The sequence below is a fragment of the Boleophthalmus pectinirostris genome, unplaced genomic scaffold (assembly GCF_026225935.1).
Source record: "Boleophthalmus pectinirostris isolate CB_2022bp ecotype Guang Dong unplaced genomic scaffold, ASM2622593v1 HiC_scaffold_4, whole genome shotgun sequence".
Classification (NCBI taxonomy): domain Eukaryota; kingdom Metazoa; phylum Chordata; class Actinopteri; order Gobiiformes; family Gobiidae; genus Boleophthalmus; species Boleophthalmus pectinirostris.
The window spans coordinates 38,047,700-38,072,327 of NW_026571353.1; the positions used below are offsets into that span (position 1 = coordinate 38,047,700).

Here is a 24,628-nt window from a genome sequence, read left to right on the forward strand (position 1 = left end):
AGAAAACTTTGGTTATAATCATTTTTTAATCTCTGCGCTAATTTACCAAACACTTACTGTTGAAAATAGAAAATATGGTATAAAATAATATTATACTCGCAAATATATTTTTAAATCTATGAAAATTGTTCACTGACGAAGCTTAAGTAAAGAACAAATTGTATATTTAGGTCCCAAAATTACTATAAAAATTACTTCGCCCAAAAGTAGATTCTCTAGGTTCTATCAGTTCTCCGCGGTTGCCACACCGGCCTGCCCCGCCCCGGCCCCGGTGTGCGCCCCTCCCAGCCCCCCGCGCACCGCTCTTCTCCGGGGGGTCCGGGCTTGAACTTCTCGGGTGTCCTCCTCGCTCCTCCTCGGCTCCTCCTCGGCTCTTCCCCGGCTCTTCCTCCTCCTCTTCCCCGCGGATGTGATGTAAACACGGCCCCCGAGCTCCGTCTCCAGCCCCGTGCCCGTGTCCGAGCCCCACACCGAGCTAACGACGCCTCCCCGGGCTCCGCGCCGCTCCCAGGCCGCTCTGCAGCCCGCTCCTCCGGGCCAGTGACCGCACCAAGGACCGTTACTCGAGCTCCAGGATGAACCTCTGAGGACCGAGTGTGCGCGCCGAGCCAGGCCGAGCACAGCGCTCCGTCAGGCGGCTACACACGGACCGAGGCCCCGCTGCTGCTGGAGCGACAAAAAGAACAGGTAAGAACTTCGGACAAACTCGAGGAAAAGTCACGTTAAAGTGAATTTTAAGTTTAAATAAAGAGTTTTTAACGCGTAAAAACGTGACACTGTGAGCCAGAGGATCCGAGGCCGAGGCTGCCCCAGGCCTAAACTTTTCCTGAAGCTTCAGCGAGCGGAGTCTGGAGGAAATTAGGGTTAGTCCTGCTCCAGTCCTGCTCTAGTCCTGGTCTGGAACTAGTTTAGAACTGGTCTAGTCCTGGTTTAGTCCTGGTTTAGCCTAATCAATGTTTAATGCTTGTTTTAGAACTGGTTTGAATAAAGTACCTTTGTAAACCTGGAGGAACCTGGTGTGGGCCAAGGTTCTGGTTGAGTTTATTTAGTCCTGGTGTAGCACTGGTTTATTACAGCTTTAGGTCTGGTTTATTCCTGGTGTAGTCCTGGTTTTGTCTTGATTTAGTCCTGGATTAGTCTGGTTTAATCCCAGTTTAGTTCCAGTTTAGTCCTGGTTTATTCCAGGTTTAGTCCTGGTTGAATCCTGGTTTAATCCCAGTTTAGTCCTAGTTTAGTCCTGGTTTGATCTTGGTTTAGTCGTGGTTTAATCCCTGTTTAGTCCTAGTTTTGTCCTGGTTTGGTTTTAGTTTAATCCTGGTTTAATACCAGTTTAGTTCCAGTTTAGTCCAAGTTTAGTCCTGGTTTCGTCTTGGTTTAGTCCTGGTTTAATCTCTGTTTAGTCGTCTTTTTGTCCTGGTTTGGTCTTGGTTTAGACCTGGTTTAATCCTAGTTTATTTCCAGTTTAGTCCTGGTTTAGTCCTGGTTTAATCCTAATGTAGTTCCAATTTAGTCCTGATTTAGTCCTGGTTTTATCTCAGTTTAAAACTAGTTTAGTCCTGGTTTGGTCTTGGTTTAGTCCTGGTTTAATTCCCGTTTAGTCCTAGTTTTGTCCTGCTTTGGTCTTGGTTTAGTCCCAATTTATTCCTAGTTTAGTCTGGTTTAATCCCAGTTTAGTCCTGGTTTGGTTCTAGTTTGATCCTAGTTTAAATCCAGTTTAGTTCCAGTTTAGTCCTGTTTTAGTCCTGGTTCAGTCCTAGTTAAATTCTGGTTTAGTCTTTAGTACACAGACGATCTAAACCCTTTTCGTTGAGTTCATTTAATCTAAACGTATTTTTGTAAACATTTTGTAAACTTCATAAAAACGTGTTTATGAGCCGCACAAACCTCCAGTGTGTGAGAGGTCAGAGGGCGCGACCCCGCTTTGACCCTGAAGATCAAGTTTGAGTTATTTTTAAGTCGGGTTTAGTTTTACACTTTGACAGGTTCAGTCAGACTAACGAGAAGCCAAGACCGTTTCACCAGGACGAACCGGTCGACGTCTCAGAGCAGAATCTCAGACAACAATTATAATTTAAAAAAAAAACTCTTTAATTGGACAAGAGAATGTGATTTTTATTTTTATATTTTTCTTTAGCTTTGATACTAGTTTTAGAATTTTAGTATTTAATAATAGTCCCGATTGAGTCCTCGTTCAGTCTTGGTTCAGTCTTGGTTTTGTCCTGGTTCAGTCTTAGTTTAGTCCTGGTTCAGTGCTGGTTCAGTCCGGTTTTAGTCATGGTTTAAACCTGGTTTAGTCCTGGTTCAGTCCGGTTTTAGTCCTGGTTCAGTCTTGATTTAGTCCTGGTTGAGTCTTGATTTAGTCCTGGTTTTAGTCCTGGTTTAGACCTGTTTCAGTCTTGGTTTAGTCCTGGGTTTGTCCTGGTTCAGTCTTGATTTAGTCCTGGTTGAGTCTTGGTTTAGTCCTGGTTCAGTGTTGGTTTAGTCCTGGCTGAGTCTTGATTTAGTCCTGGTTTTAGTCCTGGTTTAGTCCTGGTTCAGTCTTGATTTAGTCCTGGTTTAGTCTTGGTTTAGTCCTGCTTCAGTTCGGGTTTAGTCCTGGCTGAGTCTTGATTTAGTCCTGGTTTTAGTCCTGGTTTACTCCTGGTTTAGACCTGTTTCAGTCTTGGTTTAGTCCTGGGTTTGTCCTGGTTCAGTCTTGATTTAGTCCTGGTTGAGTCTTGGTTTAGTCCTGGTTCAGTGTTGGTTTAGTCCTGGCTGAGTCTTGATTTAGTCCTGGTTTTAGTCCTGGTTTAGACCTGTTTCAGTCTTGGTTTAGTCCTGGGTTTGTCCTGGTTCAGTCTTGGTTTATTCCTGGTTTACTCCTTGTTGAGTCTTGATTTAGTCCTGGTTTAGTCCTGGTTCAGTCTTGATTCAGTCCTAGTTCAGTCTGGGTTTAGTCCTGGTTTAGTCTTGGTTTAGTCCTGCTTCAGTTCGGGTTTAGTTCTGGTTCAGTACGGTTGTAGTCCTGGTTCAGTATTGGTTTAGTCCTGGTTCAGTTCGACTTTAGTCCTGGTTCAGTTCAAGTTTAGTCCTGGTTCAGACCGTGTTAGATTCTGTCTGGTCCAGGACATACCTGAGTCTCATGTTGAGACCTGCCCCACATAAACCCTCCAGGTGTGTCCTCTCACTTTTACACAGAACTAAACCAGGACTAAGCAGAACTAAACCAGGACTAAACCAGGACTAAAGCAGGACTAAAGCAGGACTAGACCAGGACTAGACCAGGACTAAACCAGGACTAGACCAGGACTAAACCAAGTCTAAACCAAGTCTAAATCGAGTCTAAACCAGGATTAAACCAGGATTAAACCAGGACTAAAGCAGGTCTAAATCAGGACTTAACCCGGTCTAAACCCTCTTTAGACCTGGTGTTACATAACAGAGTCGTGTTTGGATGTTTCTATAAACTCTGAGTCACAACAAACCACAGCTGCTCCACATCAGGACTCATCTGCAGTCCGGCTATGATCCTGGTCTAACCCTGGTCTCTTTGGGACTTCTGCAGTCCGGCTATGATCCTGATCAAACCCTGGTCTCTTTGGGACTTCTGTAGTCCGGTTATGATCCTGATCTAACCCTGATTTATGTCCTGGTTTCAGATCTGTAGAGTCTTTTTAGGTCTAAATCAGCTGGATTTCAGCGTTGAACTTGAAGACCCCGACGAGAGTCATGTGACGCTCACTCTGCGTTCTGATTGGACCAAACAACAAAACAAAACACCAAATTAGAACTAAATAAATGAGAATCAGGTCCAATGTTTTTGTAATTAAAAATAAATCAGAATTATAATTATTATCAGAAATTAATCTTCATAAAATACAGTTTTTTGTTTTTTTGTTTGTTTTGACTAACCCTGTTTTTTGGGTCTTTCAGAGATGTAGTCCGGTTGTGATCCTGGTCTAACCCTGTTTTTTGGATGTTTTGGGTCTTTCAGAGATGTAGTCCAGTTGTGATCCTAATCTAACCCTGTTTTTTTAAGAGATGTAGTCTGGTTGTGATCCTGGTCTAACCCTGTTTTTTTGGGATCTTTTGGGTCTTTCAGAGATGTAGTCCGGTTGTGATCCTGGTCTGACCCCGTTTTTTTGGGTCTTTTAGAGGTGTAGTCCGGTTGTGATCCTGGTCTAACCCTGTTTGTTGGATGTTTTGGGTCTTTCAGAGATGTAGTCCGGTTGTGATCCTGGTCTAACCCTGTTTTTTTGGGTCTTTTAGAGATGTAGTCCAGTTGTGATCCTCGTCTAGCCCTGTTTTTTTAAGAGATGTAGTCTGGTTGTGATCCTGGTCTAACCCTGTTTTTGGGTCCTTCAGAGATCTAGTCCGGTCTTGATCCTGGTCTACCCCTGTTTTTTTGGATCTTTTGGGTCTTTCAGAGATGTAGTCCGGTTGTGATCCTGGTCTAACCCTGCTTTTTGTGTATTTCAGAGATGTAGTCCGGTTATGATCCTGGTGTAATCCTGTTTTTTGGATCTTTTGTGTGTTTCAGAGATGTAGTCTGGTTGTGATTCTGATGTAACCAATTTTATTATTTTTTTTGGATCTATTGTGTGTTTCAGAGATGTAGTCCGGTTCTGATCCTGGTCTAACCCTGCTTTTTGTGTGTTTCAGAGATGTAGTCTGGTTGTGATCCTGGTCTAACCCTGCTTTTTGTGTGTTTCAGAGATGTAGTCTGGTTGTGATCCTGGTCTAACCCTGCTTTTTGGGTCTTTCAGAGATGTAGTCCAGTTGTAATCCTCGTCTAGCCCTGTTTTTTTAAGAGATGTAGTCTGGTTGTGATCCTGGTCTAACCCTGTTTTTGGGTCCTTCAGAGATCTAGTCCGGTCTTGATCCTGGTCTACCCCTGTTTTTTTGGATCTTTTGGGTCTTTCAGAGATGTAGTCCGGTTATGATCCTGGTGTAATCCTGTTTTTTGGATCTTTTGTGTGTTTCAGAGATGTAGTCTGGTTGTGATTCTGATGTAACCAATTTTATTATTTTTTTTTGGATCTATTGTGTGTTTCAGAGATGTAGTCTGGTTGTGATTCTGGTCTAACCCTGCTTTTTGTGTATTTCAGAGATGTAGTCCGGTTATGATCCTGGTGTAATCCTGTTTTTTGGATCTTTTGTGCGTTTCAGAGATGTAGTCTGGTTGTGATTCTGATGTAACCAATTTTTATTTTTTTTTTGGATCTTTTTGTGTGTTTCAGAGATGTAGTCTGGTTGTGATCCTGGTCTAACCCTGCTTTTTGTGTATTTCAGAGATGTAGTCCGGTTATGATCCTGGTGTAATCCTGTTTTTTGGATCTTTTGTGTGTTTCAGAGATGTAGTCCGGTTGTGATCCTGGTGTAATCCTGTTTTTTGGATCTTTTGTGTGTTTCAGAGATGTAGTCCGGTTGTGATCCTGGTCTTGCTGGAGAACCATGCTCCTGTGTGTGCTGCTCTTCTTCACTGCTGCAGCCTCTGGACAGATCGACCCAAGTAAACACAGATTCACTTCATTTTGCGCCAATTAAATATGGATTTTAGGACTTTCTAAACTGACGCTAACTGGAGGCACTGCTCTGTCTGAAACTCTGTTACTCAAATTAGACTTTAACTTGATCTCTGGACATAAAGAACTGATTTATCTGGATGTGCTCTTGAAATCCATTCTGTATTTTTTATTGAGACCATTTAAAAATGTTTTCTGTGCGTTGTGTCTCCATGGTAACTGCTGAACATATCACCATAGACATGCACGTACACCCTCCAGCGCGCCGTCACTGCAAAGTATCAAGAGATTTGGTTTATGTTCTGGCTTTTATAATTCTACGGGAGATTCAGTTTTTGAGAGAAATTTCCAAATTCATGATCCAGAAATGTTTCTCCTTCTCATTATTTGTTTGGAATCGGCTCCACAAACATGTCACATTCATCTCAAGTTTATTTACAATGACAGAAAACATTGAACTTTGTTTCAGTAATTACAGATGCCACGTTTACATGAGAGCTTTAATTCCGAATAAAAATGAATTCCACTTTAAAAAGAGCATGTAAACACTTCCTAATAAAAATGATTATTCGGAAATAAACTTAATTCCAAAGTAAGTGAGTGGTTTATTCCGATTTTAAAGCCGAATTAATATATTCCTCGATCACGTAAATGTTTATTCTTCTTAAAAATAATTCCGGTCGTTCAGCACATGCTCACTGGGTCGCCCTTCTGACACGATTCCAGACGATACGGCTCCATCAGTCCTGGCTTCGGATTTTCATCCACGTCTCTTTGGATTTGCGAGCGGGATGTGGTAGTGGGCTGAGGTGGAGCAGCCTCACACTCAGTTTGTCTTCTTCCTCCCTTTTCCGACACTCGATGCGTGATGAGAGAATTCTCCAGCTGCTGCGCAGTTATCATCGGCATCACTGCGGAAAAAGTTTAGATCGTGTTTGTGTCCGTGGCGTAACGACAAACTGAGATGACAGAAAAGCCGGTAGCAGCTGAAGTCTGTGTTTTCTTCCGGTCGACGTAAATACGTTCGTGTCTCTGTCCGATCAGAACCTTCCCCACCCCCAGACGCTGAACGGAATTAAATAAAGACTATTTAACATGTTTTCCATTTAAACCTCAAATTAGAATTATTATTTCCATGTAATTGGGAAGAATATTTTTATTCCAAACTATTTAATTCAGAACAATTCATTCAGAATTTAAAAACATCATGTAAACGTGGCAGAGTTATGAACACGTCTGTAATCTGACAGTTCCACAGCAAACTCCACCTCAGAGTTCTGACCTGTCTCCGCTCTATGAACTCTACTACATTACCCATAATTCTCTCTGTTTGACTACATTTCCCATGATGCCGTGTGTCAGGTCTGTGCAGGTACGCTCTGGGTTTGGAGGATGGACGAATCAGAAACGAGGCCCTGAGCGCCTCCAGCCAATGGCATTTCACCACTGGACCTCAGTACGCCAGGTACACAACAACACAACACAACACAACACAATACACCTGTACACAACACAACACAACACAATACACCTGTACACAACACACAACACAACAACACAATACACCTGTACACAACACGACACAATACACCTGTACACAACACAACACAATACACCTGTACACAACACAACACAAACACAATACACCTGTACAACACAACACAACACAATACACCTGTACACAACACACAACACAACACAATACACCTGTACACAACACAACACGACACAACACACCTGTACACAACACAACACAACAAGACTCAACACAACAAGACACAACACAACACGACACAATACACCTGTACACACACAACACAACACAACACAATACACCTGAACACAACACAACACAATACACCTGAACACAACACAACACGACACAATACACCTGTACACAACACGACACAACACACCTGTACACAACACAACACAATACACCTGTACACAACACAACACAACACAATACACCTGAACACAACACAACACAATACACCTGAACACAACACGACACAATACACCTGAACACAACAGACACAAATACACCTGTACACAACACGACACAACACACCTGTACACAACACAACACAACACAACACAATACACCTGAACACAACACAACACAATACAACACAACACAATACACTGAACACAACACACACAATACACCTGAACACAACACGACACAATACACCTGAACACAACACGACACAATACACCTGTACACAACACAACACAATACACCTGTACACAACACAACACAACACAACACAATACACCTGAACACAACACAACACAATACACCTGAACACAACACACACAATACACCTGTACACAACACGACACAATACACCTGTACACAACACAACACAATACACCTGTACACAACACAACACAACACACCTGTACACAACACAACACAATACACCTGTACACAACACAACACAACAAGACTCAACACAACAAGACACAACAGAACACGACACAATACACCTGTACACAACACAACACAATACACCTGTACACAACACGACACAATACACCTGTACACAACACAACACAATACACCTGTACACAACACAACACAATACACCTGAACACAACACAACACAATACACCTGTACACAACACAACACAATACACCTGTACACAACACAACACAATACACCTGTACACAACACAACACGATACACCTGTACACAACACAACACGACACAGTACACCTGTACACAACACAACACACCTGTTCACTTTTATGATGACTCTATTTAAAGGGCCAGTACTTGATTTTTCTCGTGTATTTGAGTAAATGTGTTGCTCCAGTACAGTGTTTGTATCTTGTATAAGCAGCTGCTGAGGTCAAAACAAGTGCACTGTGTCTGTCTGTATCTAATATAAAGAGTTTTATTGTCTGATAATTAGGAACTGCACTGTTAGTATGCTAGTTGCTCATTAGCTTTACTGTTCGGTTTTATAAGATCGACTTTTCATCGACCACAAAAAGATAAATGCTCAAATGAAAATGAATAAGAAGTGGGACTAAACTAGGACTCAACCAAAACTTGGTTTTGGTCCCAGACCAGACGGTTTGAGCAGCACATGTGAGGAATCAAACTGCACCAACTGGAGGGACACTGTGTATTTGTTTTTTTTCATTCTGGAGAGCTCCTCAAGATGCATCATCTCTTTTTCTCTCTGTAGGATTTCTGATAAATGTTTTTAAGTACAAAACAGCATCAAAACAGTGTTGAACTGTAGCTCACCTGGATGACCTCTGCATGACCTCTGCATGACCTCTGTATCTCTCTTCAGGCTGAACCGTGAGGAGGGGGATGGAGCCTGGTGTCCTCAGGTGGCCTCTGACTCCCAGTACCTACAGGTCAGTCACATGACTCTGGTCACATGACTCTGGTCACATGACTCTGGTCACATGACTCTGGTCACATGACTCTGGTCACATGTGGTGTGGCAGAGTGGTTAACAGTAATAGAGCTTCACAATTATTCTTCATTCACGCCACACTCAGTGAGATTCTACTGTAGCCACAGCTGCCCTGGGACAGACTGATGGAAGTGAGGCTGCCAGTCTGAACCATCTGCTCCTTTCACCACCAACACTCACACCACATTCATCCTAGGCAGTGTCTTGCCTAATGACACATCAACAGTTTGCACTAGACCCACCTGATATTCTCTGCTTAGCAAAACAGACGAGACCAGATCAGGTGTAGAGGACAGTTTACATCTTAGATATCTTACATAATATATTATATTAATTAGTTTATATTATATTATTTAATTGTAAGCATTTATATGTAAGAGTCTGGGCCATAGACTGTTGTGTTTTAAAGGTGGACCTGGGCACACTGACTCTTGTGTTTTTAAGGTGGACCTGGGCACACTGACTCTTGTGTTTTTAAGGTGGACCTGGGCACACTGACTCTTGTGTTTTTAAGGTGGACCTGGGCACACTGACTCTTGTGTTTTTAAGGTGGACCTGGGCCGGCTGACGTTCCTCACGGTGGTGGGCACTCAGGGACGATACGCTCACAACTCTGGGAATGAGTTTGCCCGAGCATACCGCCTTAACTACAGCCGAGACGGGGTCCTGTGGAAGTCCTGGAGGAACCGCCAGGGAAACACGGTAAAACTAGGACTGAACCAGGATTGAACGAGGACTAAACCAGGACTAAACCTTGACTACATTGGGACTGAACCGGGATTAAGCCAGGACTAAATTAAGGACTGACCCAAGACCAAACCAGGACTGAACCAGGACAGAACCAGGACTGACCCAGAACTTAACCAGGACTGAACCAGGACTGAACCAAGGACTAAACTAGGACTGAACCAGGACTAAACGAAGGACTGACGTAGGACTAAACCAGGACTGAACAAGAACAAAAGCAGGGCAGAATATGATTTCTTTAACAACTGTTTGCTGCACGAACTCAGAAAGAGACGGAAATGTAAACAATGCAGAGAGTTAAATGACAGGAAGTGACATCAGTGACACTTCCTGTCTGTTGACCTTTGAGTAAGACGCAACACAATGAAGCTGGGAGGGTATCAGACACACAGGGATACAGGAGTACGGGAGGGCATCTGTGTTGATTTGCTTTCACAAACGAGTGCACCTCTGTGTTTCATGACCTGATAGAGGAGCATGGAGTAAGAAAGCTTTCAGGAATATTTGTGTGCATAGGATAGAAATCCGTGCATATTTGTCTGTAGTTGAGCATAAAATAAATATTCGTAAACTCTCGATTGAGTCCAGTCGTACAGAAAATGTGTTGTGTGTATTTTATCCATCAGAATACGAATTGAAAAGTTACGACATCAAGAAATGCAATCACGAAAAGGAAATTTACGATTACGCTTTCTTCAGTACTGATTTATAGTCCTGAATTCCTTTAGTCCTGGTTCAGTCCTGATTTAGTCCTGGTTAGTCCTGGTTTAGTCCTGGTTTAGTCCAGTCCTGGTTCAGTCCTGATTTAGTCCTGGTTTAGTCCTGGTTCAGTCCTGATTTAGTCCTGGTCAGTTGATTTAGTCCTGGTTTAGTCCTGGTTCAGTCCTGATTTAGTCCTGGTTTAGTCCTGGTTTAGTCCTGGTTCAGTCCTGATTTATTCCTGGTTTAGTCCTGGTTCAGTCCATATGTGGCGCAAAAGTCCGGCATCTCGATCAATGTTTCTTCTGCCAAGTGACGACAAATTTTTGACAGTCGAGTCACGTCTTTGAATTCATATTCTTACCGAAGAAAGCATAATAGTACATTTTCATTCTGTGATTGTAATTCTTGATGATGTAACTTTTCAATTCATATTCTGACGGATAAAATACACACAACACATTTTACGCACGACTGGACTCAATCGAGAGTTTACAAATATTTATTTTGTGCTCAACTACAGACAAATATGCACAGATTTCTATCCTATGCACACAAATATTTCTGAAAGCTTTTTTACTCCATAGAGGAGACTGGCAGGGGATCAGGTATAATTGCCTGTACGTGGGGGGAGGGCATCAGGTGTAACTGTATGATGTGTTTCTTCAGGTTCTCGAGGGGAACACAAACGCGTACGCCTCCGTCCTGAACGACCTCCACCCTCCTGTGATCACGCGCTTCGTCCGAGTTCTGCCTGTGCCCAAACTCTCCTCCACCGTCTGCATGAGACTCGAGCTGTACGGCTGCAACTGGGAAGGTACAAGGACGAGGAGCACGAGGAGGAGTGAATGTAGTAGTAATAGTAGTAGTGATGGTACTAGTAGTAATAGTAGTAGTGATGGTACTAGTAGGAATAGTAGTAGTGATGGTACTAGTAGGAATAGTAGTAGTGATGGTACTAGTAGGAATAGTAGTAGTGATGGTACTAGTAGTAATAGTAGTAGTGACGGTACTAGTAGTAATAGTAGTAGTGATGGTACTAGTAGTAATAGTAGTAGTGACGGTACTAGTAGTAATAGTAGTAGTGATGGTACTAGTAGTAATAGTAGTAGTGATGGTACTAGTAGTAATAGTAGTAGTGACGGTACTAGTAGTAATAGTAGTAGTGATGGTACTAGTAGGAATAGTAGTAGTGATGGTACTAGTAGGAATAGTAGTAGTGATGGTACTAGTAGGAATAGTAGTAGTAGGACTAGTAGGAATAGTAGTAGTGACGGTACTAGTAGGAATAGTAGTAGTGACGGTACTAGTAGCAATAGTAGTAGTGACGGTACTAGTAGGTAGTAGTAGTAGTAGTAGTAGTAGTGTGGTACTAGTAGGATAGTAGTAGTGATGGTACTAGTAGGAATAGTAGTAGTGATGGTACTAGTAGTAATAGTAGTAGTGACGGTACTAGTAGTAATAGTAGTAGTGATGGTACTAGTAGTAATAGTAGTAGTGACGGTACTAGTAGTAATAGTAGTAGTGACGGTACTAGTAGTAATAGTAGTAGTGATGGTACTAGTAGTAATAGTAGTAGTGACGGTACTAGTAGTAATAGTGGCGGTAGTGGTAGTGGTATAGGTAGTGGTAATAGTAGTAGTACTAATAGTAGTAGTAGTAGTAGTGGCAGTGGTAATAGTAGTAGTGTACTAGCAGTAGTAGTGGTAGAAGTAATACTAGAAGTGGTAGTAGTGGTAGTAGTAGTATTTTGAGTTGTAATATTTTTAGGTTCTACTGTAGTAGTAGTAGCAATAGCGGTGGTAGTGGTAGTAGTAGTAGTGGTAGTAGTAGCAGTAGTAGTAGTAGTAGTAGTAGTAGTAGTAGTAGCAGTAGTAGTAGTAGTAGTAGTAGTAGTAGTGGTAGTGGTAGTAGTAGTAGTAGTAGTAGTAGTAGTAGTGGTAGTGGTAGTAGTAGTAGTAGTAGTAGTAGTAGTAGTAGTAGTAGCAGTAGTAGGTAGTAGTAGTAGTAGTAGTAGTAGTAGTAGTAGGTAGTAGTAGTAGTAGTAGTAGTAGTAGTAGTAGTAGTAGTAGTAGTAGTGGTAGTGTAGTAGTAGTAGTAGTAGTGGTAGTAGTAGTAGTAGTAGTAGTAGTAGTAGTAGTAGTAGTAGTGGTAGTAGTAGTAGTAGTAGTAGTAGTAGTAGTAGTAGTAGTGGTAGTAGTGGTAGTAGTAGTAGTAGTGGTAGTAGTAGTAGTAGTAGTGGTAGTAGTAGTAGTAGTAGTAGTAGTAGTAGCAGTAGTAGTAGTAGTAGTAGTGGTAGTAGTAGTAGTGGTAGTAGTAGTAGCAGTAGTATTTTTAGTTGTAATATTTTTAGGTTCTAGTGTAGTAGTAGTAGTAGCAGTAGTAGTGGTAGTAGTTGTAGTATTTTTGTAGTATAAGTATCAGCCAAATACAAAAAGACTTTTCTGGGTCATTTAGATTTAGACAAACTTTGTTGATCTACAAAGGAAATGACTTATGTGTATGTTAATAAACGTCTAAATAAGCAGCAACAATAAACCAGTGGTGTATTCCCATGTGTTTATAGTTCATTTGTTTGTGTGTATTGTTGTAGTATTGAAACACTTGTGTACACTTGTGTTTCAGACGGTCTGGTGTCGTACTCGGCTCCAGAGGGACACTTCATGACTCCTCCTGGTCTCCCTGTCGTCAGCCTCAACGACTCCACCTACGACGGCTCCAGACTCAGAGGGCACGTACACTTTCACTCGCTTTATAACGCAGCAATTTCAGAATAACAATAAGAACAACAATGGGCCTTACTCATGAGTTTTTACTTTAAAGGTTGTATGGAGGATTTTTTTGTTTTTTTTTTGTTTCAAGTTGTCAATGATAGATTATACAGATGCAGTCGCCTTGTAATTATGATGACCAAAAAAAAGAGAATAAAAATTCATCAACTCTGGACGTGGTGGGGCTAAACATTTGCCAATAGATAACGACACTGCCTCGTTATCTGTGAGCTGACAGGCTGTCAATCAAACTCCCTACGTTTCTAGCGTAACTGACTTGCCTGCGCCGCCGGTACGTGGTTTACGTACGACTGTCACACAGTCCACAGACGCAAGCCGCACAGACGCTGTTTACTCCACCAACGCAACAGTTCTTAGCGGCTTTTTTTGACCTATATCTTCCTCGCAGTTCGCACAAAGTTTGTTGCAATGGCGACAAGAATCCAGGAGCAGTTCACCGCAAAAGAAAGTCCGTTTTTGAGGTCGCTGAAAGAAGAAGACAAGAGGAAAAGCAGCGACGCCAAACTAAGGTGATTCTTGGAGATTCATTCCAGCGATGGCGCGACTGAAGCAGACGCAGGGTCTAAAGACTGAAGCACTGGTCCACAAATTACTCCTGGACAGGTCACTTCTGCTTATTATGAAAATGTACTTTATTTCCAAGAGCTAGTCAAACGTTTTTCAGGACACGAAAGCGATATCCTATGTCTGAAAACGTAATTTTCAAGGCAAAGAAAGAGTCCGCTTGCTGCTGCGTGTTGTAGTTAGTTCATTCGCACTGAATCTCCGCGCAACCTTCTCTGCACCGCTTTCCTGCTCCTCTCCCCGCTGCCCGATCCGCTCTTCCCCCTGCTCCTCACTTCTCCAGGCACGAAATGTCCGCGCACCCGCTCCCCCGCTCCTCACTTCTCCGTCTTGCCTAACCAACACTGTAGTTAGTTGTTTACAAGTCATGTGCAGTTCACCGGCTGTAAACAAACCTGTTTCTGGCGTAAGGAGGAGGAGGGAGGAGGTGTTTCTACGTAGGAGCTGTAGGGGAGGGGAGGTGGTTTCACGCATGCGCAACATTTGAAAAAGGACAAACAGTCGCTGGATTTCTCGTTCCTTGGAAAATCCTCTATACAACCTTTAAAAAAATTCCGTAACTTCCACTTACCAGAGTAATAATATTCTAAAACACTAGAATTTTTGTTCTTACGAGTGCTCCTGACTGTTCGCAGGATTTGTTCTTCCAGAAGAACATTTTTAGTTCAGAAAAGGTTTTGTAAATGCCAAAAATGTTCGTAAGAAGGCCTTAAGTGCAAATTTGTTCATAAGAATATTTCATGAATGAGGCCCATTGCTTTTAGTCCTTTAGTGTAGTTTTTCCAGACGCTCAAAGTATAAAAGGTGCACTCTTCATTCACTCCACACTCAGTGATGTCACAAGGTTCTGGTACTCCAAACCGTCATTCAAGGAATCTGGGTTTCCAAATTTGTTCCCCTTACGGACTTCTTGATAGCCTGATTCATCAGCCGGTTTCACTTTGTTTCACTTCGTAGAAACCGTCTGACCTCGCAACATTAGGATTCGTTCGCAGGACGGTAGGCGGGTACTTTTTATCATTTAACCAGTCGCTTCTATTTGGTTGTGACGTATGTAATGCACCGCTAATGGGACTAACTGGTATTTTAAGCTTTTCCCAAATCCCGTAGGAAGAAGGACAATAACATCTTTCCCCTTGATGAAATTCACTAAACATTCTCTTGTTCTGGCTTTAAATTCTCGATCTCAGGAATCGTTGACAACACTGAATATATGTCCCTTCGTTGATTGGCTGGTGCCCAATTTCGCACTTCCAGGGTTTTTGCGAACCGTCTAGTGTTTTCTGATTCCTGACCTAGTCGCTGGAGAGAAATGAAATTGAGTGGAGGCACTAGGTGGCACCAGCCTGGCTATGTGCTCGCACCCAGTCACCCAGAATTGTGCAGCCTTCAATGCAAAATTTGGAAAAACTTCATTAAACAAATTTGGACTTGGTACCGAAAATGTAAAGAGGAAGGCTGATTATGCATTACGCTAAAGAATCTAGTACGGCAATTCATTCGAGGAATCTGGGTTTCCAAATTTGTTCTCCTTACGGACTTCTTGGGGTTTTTCACAAACTTGCTCGACCTTCTCTTCTGATGTTGATGTTGGTACCAGATCCTTTAGTCCTGCATAATCAGCCAAACTCTTTACATTTTTGGTACCAAGTCCAAATTGGTTTGCCAAATTTAGCATTTTTGTTTTATCTATGACTGTGTGCGAGCAGATTCCAACATGCAAAATGATTGAAGTGATTGGAGTGAACGGCTCAACATGAAACATGAACAAATATAAAACATTAAATATAAAATCTTGATCTGTTTCTGTACATTCTGTGAAAATTTGAGGTTATCTCAACAAGAATTGCCAAAATTATTAGCCTGCAAAATTTTATCAAATTTTTTGGGACACCCTGTATTTAATAATAGTAAAAATATCTCTAACAGTAATAATAGTTTGTGTTGTTAAAGTTTTGCGTTGTGTGTTTTTTAAAGTTTTGCGTTGTGTTTTTTAAAGTTTTGTGTTGTGTTTTTTAAAGTTTTGCGTTGTGTTTTTTAAAGTTTTGCGTTGTGTGTTTTTTAAAGTTTTGCGTTGTGTGTTTTTTAAAGTTTTGCGTTGTGTGTTTTTTAAAGTTTTGCGTTGTGTGTTTTTTAAAGTTTTGCGTTGTGTTTTTAAAGTTTTGCGTTGTGTGTTTTTTAAAGTTTTGCGTTGTGTTTTTTAAAGTTTTGCGTTTTAAAGTTGTGTGTTTTTAAAGTTTTGCGTTGTGTGTGTGTTTTTTAAAGTTTTGCGTTGTGTGTTTTTTAAAGTTTTGCGTTGTGTTTTTTTAAAGTTTTGCGTTGTGTGTTTTTTAAAGTTTTTGCGTTGTGTTTTTTAAAGTTTTGCGTTGTGTTTTTTAAAGTTTTGCGTTGTGTTTTTTAAAGTTTTTTTGCGTTGTGTGTTTTTAAAGTTTTTGCGTTGTGTGTTTTTAAAGTTTTGCGTTGTGTGTTTTTAAAGTTTTGCGTTGTGTGTTTTTAAAGTTTTTGCGTTTTGTGTTTTTTTAAGTTTTGCGTTGTGTTTTTAAAGTTTGCGTTGTGTGTTTTTTAAAGTTTGCGTTGTGTGTTTTTAAAGTTTTGCATTGTGTGTTTTTAAAGTTTTGCGTTGTGTGTTTTTAAAGTTTTTGCGTTTTGTTGTGTTTTTTAAAGTTTTGCGTTGTGTGTTTTTAAAGTTTTGCGTTGTGTGTTTTTTAAAGTTTTGCGTTGTGTTTTTAAGTTTTGCGTTGTGTTTTTTAAAGTTTTGCGTTGTGTGTTTTTTTAAAGTTTGCGTTGTGTTTTTAAAGTTTTGCGTTGTGTGTTTTTAAAGTTTTGCGTTGTGTGTTTTTTAAAGTTTTGCGTTGTGTTTTTTAAAGTTTTGCGTTGTGTTTTTTAAAGTTTTGCGTTTGTGTTTTTTAAAGTTTTGCGTTGTGTTTTTTAAAGTTTTGCGTTGTGTGTTTTTTAAAGTTTTGCGTTGTTTTTTAAAGTTTTGCGTTGTGTGTTTTTAAAGTTTTTGCGTTGTGTTTTTTAAAGTTTTGCGTTGTGTGTTTTTAAAGTTTTGCGTTGTGTGTTTTTTAAAGTTTTGCGTTGTGTGTTTTTTAAAGTTTTGCGTTGTGTGTTTTTTAAAGTTTTGCGTTGTGTGTTTTTAAAGTTTTGCGTTGTGTGTTTTTTAAAGTTTTGCGTTGTGTGTTTTAAAGTTTTGCGTTGTGTTTTTTTAAAGTTTTGCGTTTGTGTTGTTTTTAAAAGTTTTGCGTTGTGTGTTTTTTTAAAGTTTTGCGTTGTGTTTTTTTAAAGTTTTGCGTTGTGTGTTTTTAAAGTTTTGCGTTGTGTGTTTTTAAAGTTTTTTGCGTTGTGTGTTTTTTTAAAGTTTTGCGTTGTGTGTTTTTAAAGTTTTGCGTTGTTGTGTGTTTTTTAAAGTTTTGCGTTGTGTTTTTTAAAGTTTTGCGTTGTGTGTTTTTTAAAGTTTTGCGTTGTGTGTTTTTAAAGTTTTGCGTTGTGTTTTTTAAAGTTTTGCGTTGTGTGTTTTTAAAGTTTTGCGTTGTGTGTTTTTTAAAGTTTTGCGTTGTGTGTTTTTTAAAGTTTTGCGTTGTGTGTTTTTAAAGTTTTGCGTTGTGTGTTTTTTTAAAGTTTTGCGTTGTGTGTTTTTAAAAGTTTTGCGTTGTGTGTTTTTTAAAGTTTGCGTTTGTGTTTTTTTAAAGTTTTGCGTTGTGTGTTTTTAAAGTTTTGCGTTGTTGTTTTTTTAAAGTTTTGCGTTGTGTTTTTTAAAGTTTTGCGTTGTGTGTTTTTTAAAGTTTTTAAAGTTTTGCGTTGTGTTTTTAAAGTTTTGCGTTGTGTGTTTTTTAAAGTTTTGCGTTGTGTTTTAAATTTTGTTGTGTGTTTTTAAAGTTTTTGCGTTGTGTTTTTTTAAGTTTTGCGTTGTGTGTTTTTTTAAAGTTTTGCGTTGTGTGTTTTTTAAAGTTTTGCGTTGTGTGTTTTTTAAAATTTTGTGTTGTGTGTTTTTTAAAGTTTTGCGTTGTGTGTTTTTTAAAGTTTTGCGTTGTGTGTTTTTTAAAGTTTTGCGTTGTGTTTTTTTAAAGTTTTGCGTTGTGTGTTTTTTAAAGTTTTGCGTTGTGTTTTTTAAAAGTTTTGCGTTGTGTGTTTTTTAAAGTTTTGCGTTGTGTTTTTTAAAGTTTTGCGTTGTGTGTTTTTTAAAGTTTTGCGTTGTGTGTTTTTAAAGTTTTGCGTTGTGTGTTTTTTAAAGTTTTGCGTTGTGTGTTTTTAAAAGTTTTGCGTTGTGTTTTTTTTAAAGTTTTGCGTTGTGTGTTTTTAAAGTTTTGCGTTTGTGTTTTTAAAGTTTTGCAAAGTTGTGTGTTTTTTAAAGTTTTGCTTGTGTGTTTTAAGTTTTTGCTGTTTTTAAAGTTTTGTTTTGTTGTGTTTTTTAAAGTTTTGCGTTGTGTGTTTTTAAAGTTTTGTGTGTTTTTAAAGTTTTGCGTTGTGTGTTTTGAAAGTTTTGTGTTTTTTTAAAGTTTTGCGTTGTGTGTTTTGAAAGTTTTGTGTTGTTTTTTAAAGTTTTGCGTTTGTGTGTTTTTTAAAGTTTTGCGTGTGTTTTTTAAAGTTTTGCGTTGTGTGTTTTTAAAGTTTTTGCGTTTGTGTTTTTTAAAGTTTTGCGTTGTGTGTTTTTTAAAGTTTTGCGTTGTGTGTTTTTAAAGTTTTGCGTTGTGTGTTTTTTAAAGTTTTGCGTTGTGTGTTTTTTAAAGTTTTGCGTTGTGTTTTTTAAAGTTTGTTGTGTGTTTTAAAGTTTTGCGTTGTTGTTTTAAAGTTTTGTTTTAAATTTGTGTGTGTTTTTTAAAGTTTGCGTTTTTGTGTTTTGAAAGTTTTGTGTGTTTTTTAAGTTTTGCGTTGTGTGTTTTAAAGTTTTGCGTTGTGTGTTTTGAAAGTTTTGTGTGTTTTTGAAAGTTTTGTGTGTTTTTTAAAGTTTTGCGTTGTGTGTTTTAAAGTTTTGCGTTTGTGTGTTTGAAAGTTTTGTGTGTTTTTTAAAGTTTTGCGTTGTGTGTTTTAAAGTTTTGCGTTGTGTGTTTTGAAAGTTTTGTGTGTTTTTTAAAGTTTTGCGTTGTGTGTTTTAAAGTTTTGCGTTGTGTGTTTTGAAAGTTTTGTGTGTTTTTAAAGTTTTGCGTTGTGTGTTTTTTAAAGTTTTGCGTTGTGTGTTTTTAAAGTTTTGCGTTGTGTGTTTTTAAAGTTTTGCGTTGTGTGTTTTTAAAGTTTTGCGTTGTGTGTGTTGTGTGTTCAGGCGGTGGGTCGGGGGCCTAGGGCAGCTGACCGATGGAGTGACCGGTCTGGACGACTTCCTGTCCACGCGGCAGTACCAGGTCCGGCCCGGGTACGACTACATGGGCTGGAAAAACCAAAGCCTCAGCCACGTGAGCATCGAGTTCACCTTCGACAGGACCAGAAACTTCACCCACATGAAGGTAAGACGGGAGCAGACAGGAGCAGACAGGGGCAGGCAGGGCAGACAGGGCAGGCAGGAGGCAGGAGGACAGAGCAGGAGCAGGCAGGAGCAGCAGGAGCAGGCAGGGCAGACAGGAGCAGGCAGGAGGCAGCAGCAGGAGCAGACGGGAGCAGACAGGAGCAGGCAGGAGCAGACAGGAGCAGCAGCAGGGGCAGGGGCAGACAGAGCAGCAGGAGCAGACAGGAGCAGGGGCAGACAGGAGCAGACAGGGCAGCAGGGCAGACAGGGCAGACAGAAAACACGTTTTTTAGTCCTGGTTCAGTCTTGGTTTAGTCCTGGTCTAGTCCTTCTGCAGTTCAGGGGTATATTCCACCAAAGTGTCTTAAAAAATCCAGGCTTATCTGAAATCCTGAGCTGAATCTAGTTCCATCTCCAGTTTAGGCCTCAACTCATTCCATGACAGAAATAACCCTGAGTCGAACCAAAGTTAACACAGGCCTGAGGTTTGAAGCTGCACTTTGTGTTTACAGTGATTCTGAGAAGACCAGAGCAATGGCTCCTCTAATGTTCTCCTGCTCCTCTCCCGGTCGCTCTGTGGACAGAGAGGAGACTGTGGAGTGCAGAGTCTGGTTAATACGTCCGGGGAGTGAAGTTGCCTGTCCCCTTCCCAAATGCGGTCGTACGTGTGGAGCTTAAGTTCCGCTGTGTGTAAAAGTGAAGCTGTAACAGAACTCTTCACATGTACCACAACAAAAAACGATAAAATCCGCTCAAAGCTGTTTGCAGTTTGACAGGGAGCGAGAGACGAGGGAATGGAGAGAGAGAGAGAGACAGACGTGACGAAGGAGTGAACAGACAGAACCCACAGTCATCCTCAGAGTCCAAACCAGCGTCTGTGTTTGTAAAAGCTGCACTGCTCCTCACAACAGACACGTGTGCAAGATCTTTTTAATGAAATCATGACCATAGGGTTTTATGGATTGTGCCTTTTTGATGAGTGCAGCATCTACGCACACATGTGTTCCCCGTCCCCACACATGTGTCCCGTGTCCCGTGCGTGGCCGTGTATGGACTGTAAAAGTCTCAAGCCACACGTGAATATAAAACTGTGTCAGACAGAGACAGGTGTGTTTCTGACTCAGGTGTGTGATGCTCGTGCTGAAACTTTTGACTAAACTGTTTCTTTAGACGTTCTTGGAGACGGAGCTAAAATAATCTTGACAGTTAGTCTGGTCACGACCAGGTTTGTTTCTGGTTCAGTCCTGGTCTAGTCCTGGTTCAGTCCTGGTTTAGTCCTGGTTTAGTCCTGGTTTAGCCCTGTTTTAGACCTGGTTTAGTCCTGTTTTAGTCCTGGTTTAGTCCTGGTTCAGTCCTGGTTTTAGTCCTGGTTCAGTCCTGTTTAGTCCTGGTTCAGTCCTGGTCTAGTCCTGGTTCAGTCCTGGTCTAGTCCTGGTTCAGTCCTGGTCTAGTTAGTCCTGGTTCAGTCCTGGTCTAGTCCTGGTTCAGTCCTGGTTTAGTCCTGGTTCAGTCCTGGTCTAGTCCTGGTTCAGTCCTGGTCTAGTCCTGGTTCAGTCCTGGTTCAGTCCTGGTTCAGTCCTGGTTTAGTCCTGGTCTCAGTCCTGCTTCAGTCCTGTTTCAGTCCTGGTTCAGTCCTGGTTCAGTCCTGGTCTAGTCCTGTCCTTTCAGTCCTGGTTCAGTCCTGGTTCAGTCCTGGTTCAGTCCTGGTTCAGTCCTGGTTCAGTCCTGGTCTTGTCCTGGTTCAGTCCTGGTCTTGTCCTGGTTCAGTCCTGGTTTAGTCCTGGTTCAGTTCTGGTCTAGTCCTGGCTCAGTCCTGGTCTAGTCCTGGTTCAGTTCTGGTCTAGTCCTGGCTCAGTCCTGGTCTAGTCCTGGTTCAGTCCTGGTCTAGTCCTGGTTCAGTCCTGTCTTCTAGTCCTGGTCTAGTCCTGGTTCAGTCCTGGTTTAGTCCTGGTCTAGTCCTGGTTCAGTCCTGGTTCAGTCCTGGTTTCTCTGTTTTTCAGGTCCACAGTAATAACATGTTTTCTCGTGGAGTGAAGATCTTCTCGTCGGTGTCGTGTGAGTTTAAGCCCCGCCTCCTGGGTCGTTTTGGGGCGGAGCGTGTGGAGTTCAGGACGGTCCTGGACGATCGGAACCCGAGCGCTCGTTACGTGACGGTGCCTTTAGGGCGCGCGGGCCGAGTCGTACGCTGCAACTTCACCTTCGCCGACGTCTGGATGATGTTCAGCGAGATCTCCTTCCACTCAGGTGCAGAGAGTTTAGTTTAGTTTATTGTTTAGTTTAGTCCTTGTTTAGTTGGTTCAGTCCTTGTTTAGTCCTTGGTTAGTCCATTGGTTTAGTCCTGGTTTAGTCCTTGTTTAGTCTTGGTTCAGTCCTTGTTTAATTCTGGTTTAGTCCTGGTTTAATCATGGTTTTAGTCCTGGTTTAATCCATGTTTATTCCTGGTTTAGTCCTGGTTTAGTCCTTGTTTAGTCCTGGTTTAGTCCTGGTTTAGTCTTTGTTTAGTCCTGGTTCAATCGTGGTTTTAGTCCTTGTTTAGTCCTGGTTTAGTCCTGGTTCAATCATGGTTTTAGTCCTGGTTTAATCCTTGTTTAGTCCTGGTTTAATCCTGGTTCAATCCTTGTTTAGTCCTGATTCAGTCCTGGTTTAGTCCTGGTTTCATCCTGGATTAGTCCTTGTTTAGTCCTGCTTTAGTCTGGGTTTTTTCCTGGTTTAGTTTTTTTTTTTCAGTCCTGGTTCAATCCTGGTTTTAGTCCTGGTTTAATCCTTGTTTAGTCCTGGTTTAGTCCTGGTTCAGTCCTGGTTTAGTCCTGGTTTCATCCTGAATTAGTCCTGGTTTAGTCCTGGTTTAGTTTTTTTTTTTCAGTCCTGGTTCAGTCCTGGTTCAGTCCTGGTTTAGTCCTTGTTTAGTCCTGGTTTAGTCCTGGTTTAGTCTTTGTTTAGTCCTGGTTCAATCGTGGTTTTAGTCCTTGTTTAGTCCTGGTTTAGTCCTGGTTCAATCATGGTTTTAGTCCTGGTTTAATCCTTGTTTAGTCCTGGTTTAATCCTGGTTCAGTCCTTGTTTAGTCCTGATTCAGTCCTGGTTTAGTCCTGGTTTCATCCTGGATTAGTCCTTGTTTAGTCCTGGTTTAGTTTTTTTTTTCAGTCCTGGTTCAGTCCTGGTTCAGTCCTGGTTTAGTCCTTGTTATAGTCCTGGTTTAGTCCTGGTTTAGTCCTTGTATAGTCCTGGTTTAGTCCTGGTTTAGTCCTTGTATAGTCCTGGTTTAGTCCTGGTTTAGTCCTTGTATAGTCCTGGTTTAGTCCTGGTTTAGTCCTGGTTTAGTCCTGGTTCAGTCCTGGTTTAGTCCTGGTTTAGTCCTGGTTTAGTCCTGGCCCAGTCGTCGTGTTTTGTTTCATTCACATAATTGTAATGTGCTGTTGTGGTTTGTCCCTCAGAAGACGCCGTAGTCACAGAGACGACGCCTCTGAGCGACGAAGAGAAGACGACCTCCGCACCCGTGCTCCACCCGACCGCCACGGTGTCCCCCCACTCAGGTACAGGACGGGAGGGCATCTGACGCAAAGGACGGGACGGGAGGGCATCTGACGCAAAGGACGGGACGGGAGGGCATCTGACGCAAAGGACGGGACGGGAGGGCATCTGACGCAAAGGACGGGACGGGAGGGCATCTGACGCAAAGGACGGGACGGGAGGGCATCTGACGCAAAGGACGGGACGGGAGGGCATCGGTCCTGGTTTAGTCCTGGTTTAGACTTTGTTTAGTACTTTAGGTTCAGTCCAGGTTCAGTCCAGGTTCAGTCCTGGTTTATTAGTGGTTTAGTTCTTCAGGTTCAGTCTTGATTTAGTCCTGGTTTAGTTTTTGTTTATTCCTGGTTTAGTTTTTGTTTATTCCTGGTTTAGTTTTTGTTTATTCCTGGTTTAGTCCTGGTATATTCCTTCTTTAGTCCTTGTTTAGTCCTGCTTTAGTCCTGGTTCAGTCCTGGTTTAGTAATGGTTTGAGTCCTGGTTTTGTCCTTGTTTAGTCCTGGTTTAGTCCTGGTTTAATCCTTGAACTACAGCCTACTTACAGGACGGGAGGGCATCTGACTCGTTTTCTGTCACGTGCAGCGGTGGTGAACGCGTCGTCCAGCCCCGCCCCTGAGGACGGGAGCTCGGCCGTTCTGATTGGCTGCCTGGTCTCGATCATCCTGCTCCTGTTGGTCGTCATCTTCCTGATCCTGTGGTGTCAGTGCGTCTGCAAAGTCCTGGAGAAGGTCTGTGTCTGTTCAAATGTTCTACACAAACATTTATGAACGATCTGGGAAAAAAACAGTGATTATGTAATAGACATAAATTATGTCAGTTATGTAATAAGAATAAATCACAGCATTACAGTTGTCATCTGTAAAAGTTATATTTGATTTGAACTAGTGCTGTGGATTGATTAAAATATTTAATTGCGATTAATCTCATAAATGTCATAGTTAACCTGCAAGTAATCTCAAATTAATCACATATTTTTGTTCCTTGAATAATCATTTTAATCCTCTTATCAACACAGAAAAGTGGATAAGCTTTGTGCAAATGTTTTTTTTTTATTGCCATAACAATTACCAAACCAAACCATGACAACTGTCAATGAGACAACTGTGTGTTCGATGTTCCACTTTGATGAAGTGTTCTGCAACAGTGTGAGAGAAGAGCCTCTTCTGTTTTTATAACCGTCAAAGCCACTGAAGTTCCCACTTAAAGGTTGTATAGAGGATTTTCCAAGGAACGAGAAATCCAGCGACTGTTTGTCCTTTTTCAAATGTTGCTCCTGCGTGAAACCACCTCCCCTCCCCCACAGCTCCTACGTAGAAACACCTCCTCCCGCCTCCTCCTTACGCCAGAAACAGGTTTGTTTACAGCCGGTGCTGCACATGACTTGTAAAAACAACTAACTAAGTGTTGGTTAGACAAGACGAGAGTTGGGAGGGGGGGGGGGAGCAGCTGTGGGGAGGTCCGACGAGAGTGAGGAGCAGGGAGGAAAGAGTGGATCGGGGCAGCGGGGGAAGGAGCAGGAAAGGTGTGCAGAGGAATTTGCGCGGAGATTCCAGTGCGAAATGATAGCTACAACACGCAGCAGCAGCGGACTCTTTCTTTGCTTGAAAATTATGTTTTTCAGACATAGGTATATCGGCTTTCGTGTCTGAAAAACGTGTATCCAAGCCTTGTAAATAAAGTACGTTTTCATAATAAGCAGAAGTTTCCTGTCCAGGGAATATTAATGTGGACCAGTGCGCGTCTTTAGACCTGCGTCTGCTTCAGTCGCGCCATCGTGGAATTAATCTATAAGAATCACCTAGTTGGCTTCGCTGTCTTTTCCTCTTGTTCTTCTTTTCAGCGACTTAAAAACAGACTTTGTTTTGGGGCGAACTGCTCCTGGATTCTTGTCGCCATTGCAACAAACTTTGTAGCGAATGCG

The 24,628-nt window shown here is 41.6% G+C and overlaps 1 protein-coding gene across 1 annotated transcript in view; it reads left to right on the forward strand.

The window, feature by feature from the left end:
• The first annotated feature begins 286 nt into the window (after positions 1-286).
• ddr2l (discoidin domain receptor family, member 2, like) overlaps positions 287-24,628 on the forward strand; it is a 47,456-nt gene continuing 23,114 nt past the window's right edge. The window contains exons 1-11 of the mRNA XM_055161692.1: positions 287-687; positions 5,394-5,491; positions 6,867-6,969; positions 8,817-8,883; positions 9,495-9,647; positions 11,061-11,208; positions 13,017-13,122; positions 19,005-19,185; positions 21,185-21,428; positions 22,617-22,715; positions 23,290-23,435. Of these exons, the coding sequence (XP_055017667.1) occupies positions 5,434-5,491; positions 6,867-6,969; positions 8,817-8,883; positions 9,495-9,647; positions 11,061-11,208; positions 13,017-13,122; positions 19,005-19,185; positions 21,185-21,428; positions 22,617-22,715; positions 23,290-23,435 (1,305 nt within the window). The 5' untranslated portion in view covers positions 287-687; positions 5,394-5,433. The remainder of the gene's footprint in view (positions 688-5,393; positions 5,492-6,866; positions 6,970-8,816; positions 8,884-9,494; positions 9,648-11,060; positions 11,209-13,016; positions 13,123-19,004; positions 19,186-21,184; positions 21,429-22,616; positions 22,716-23,289; positions 23,436-24,628) is intronic.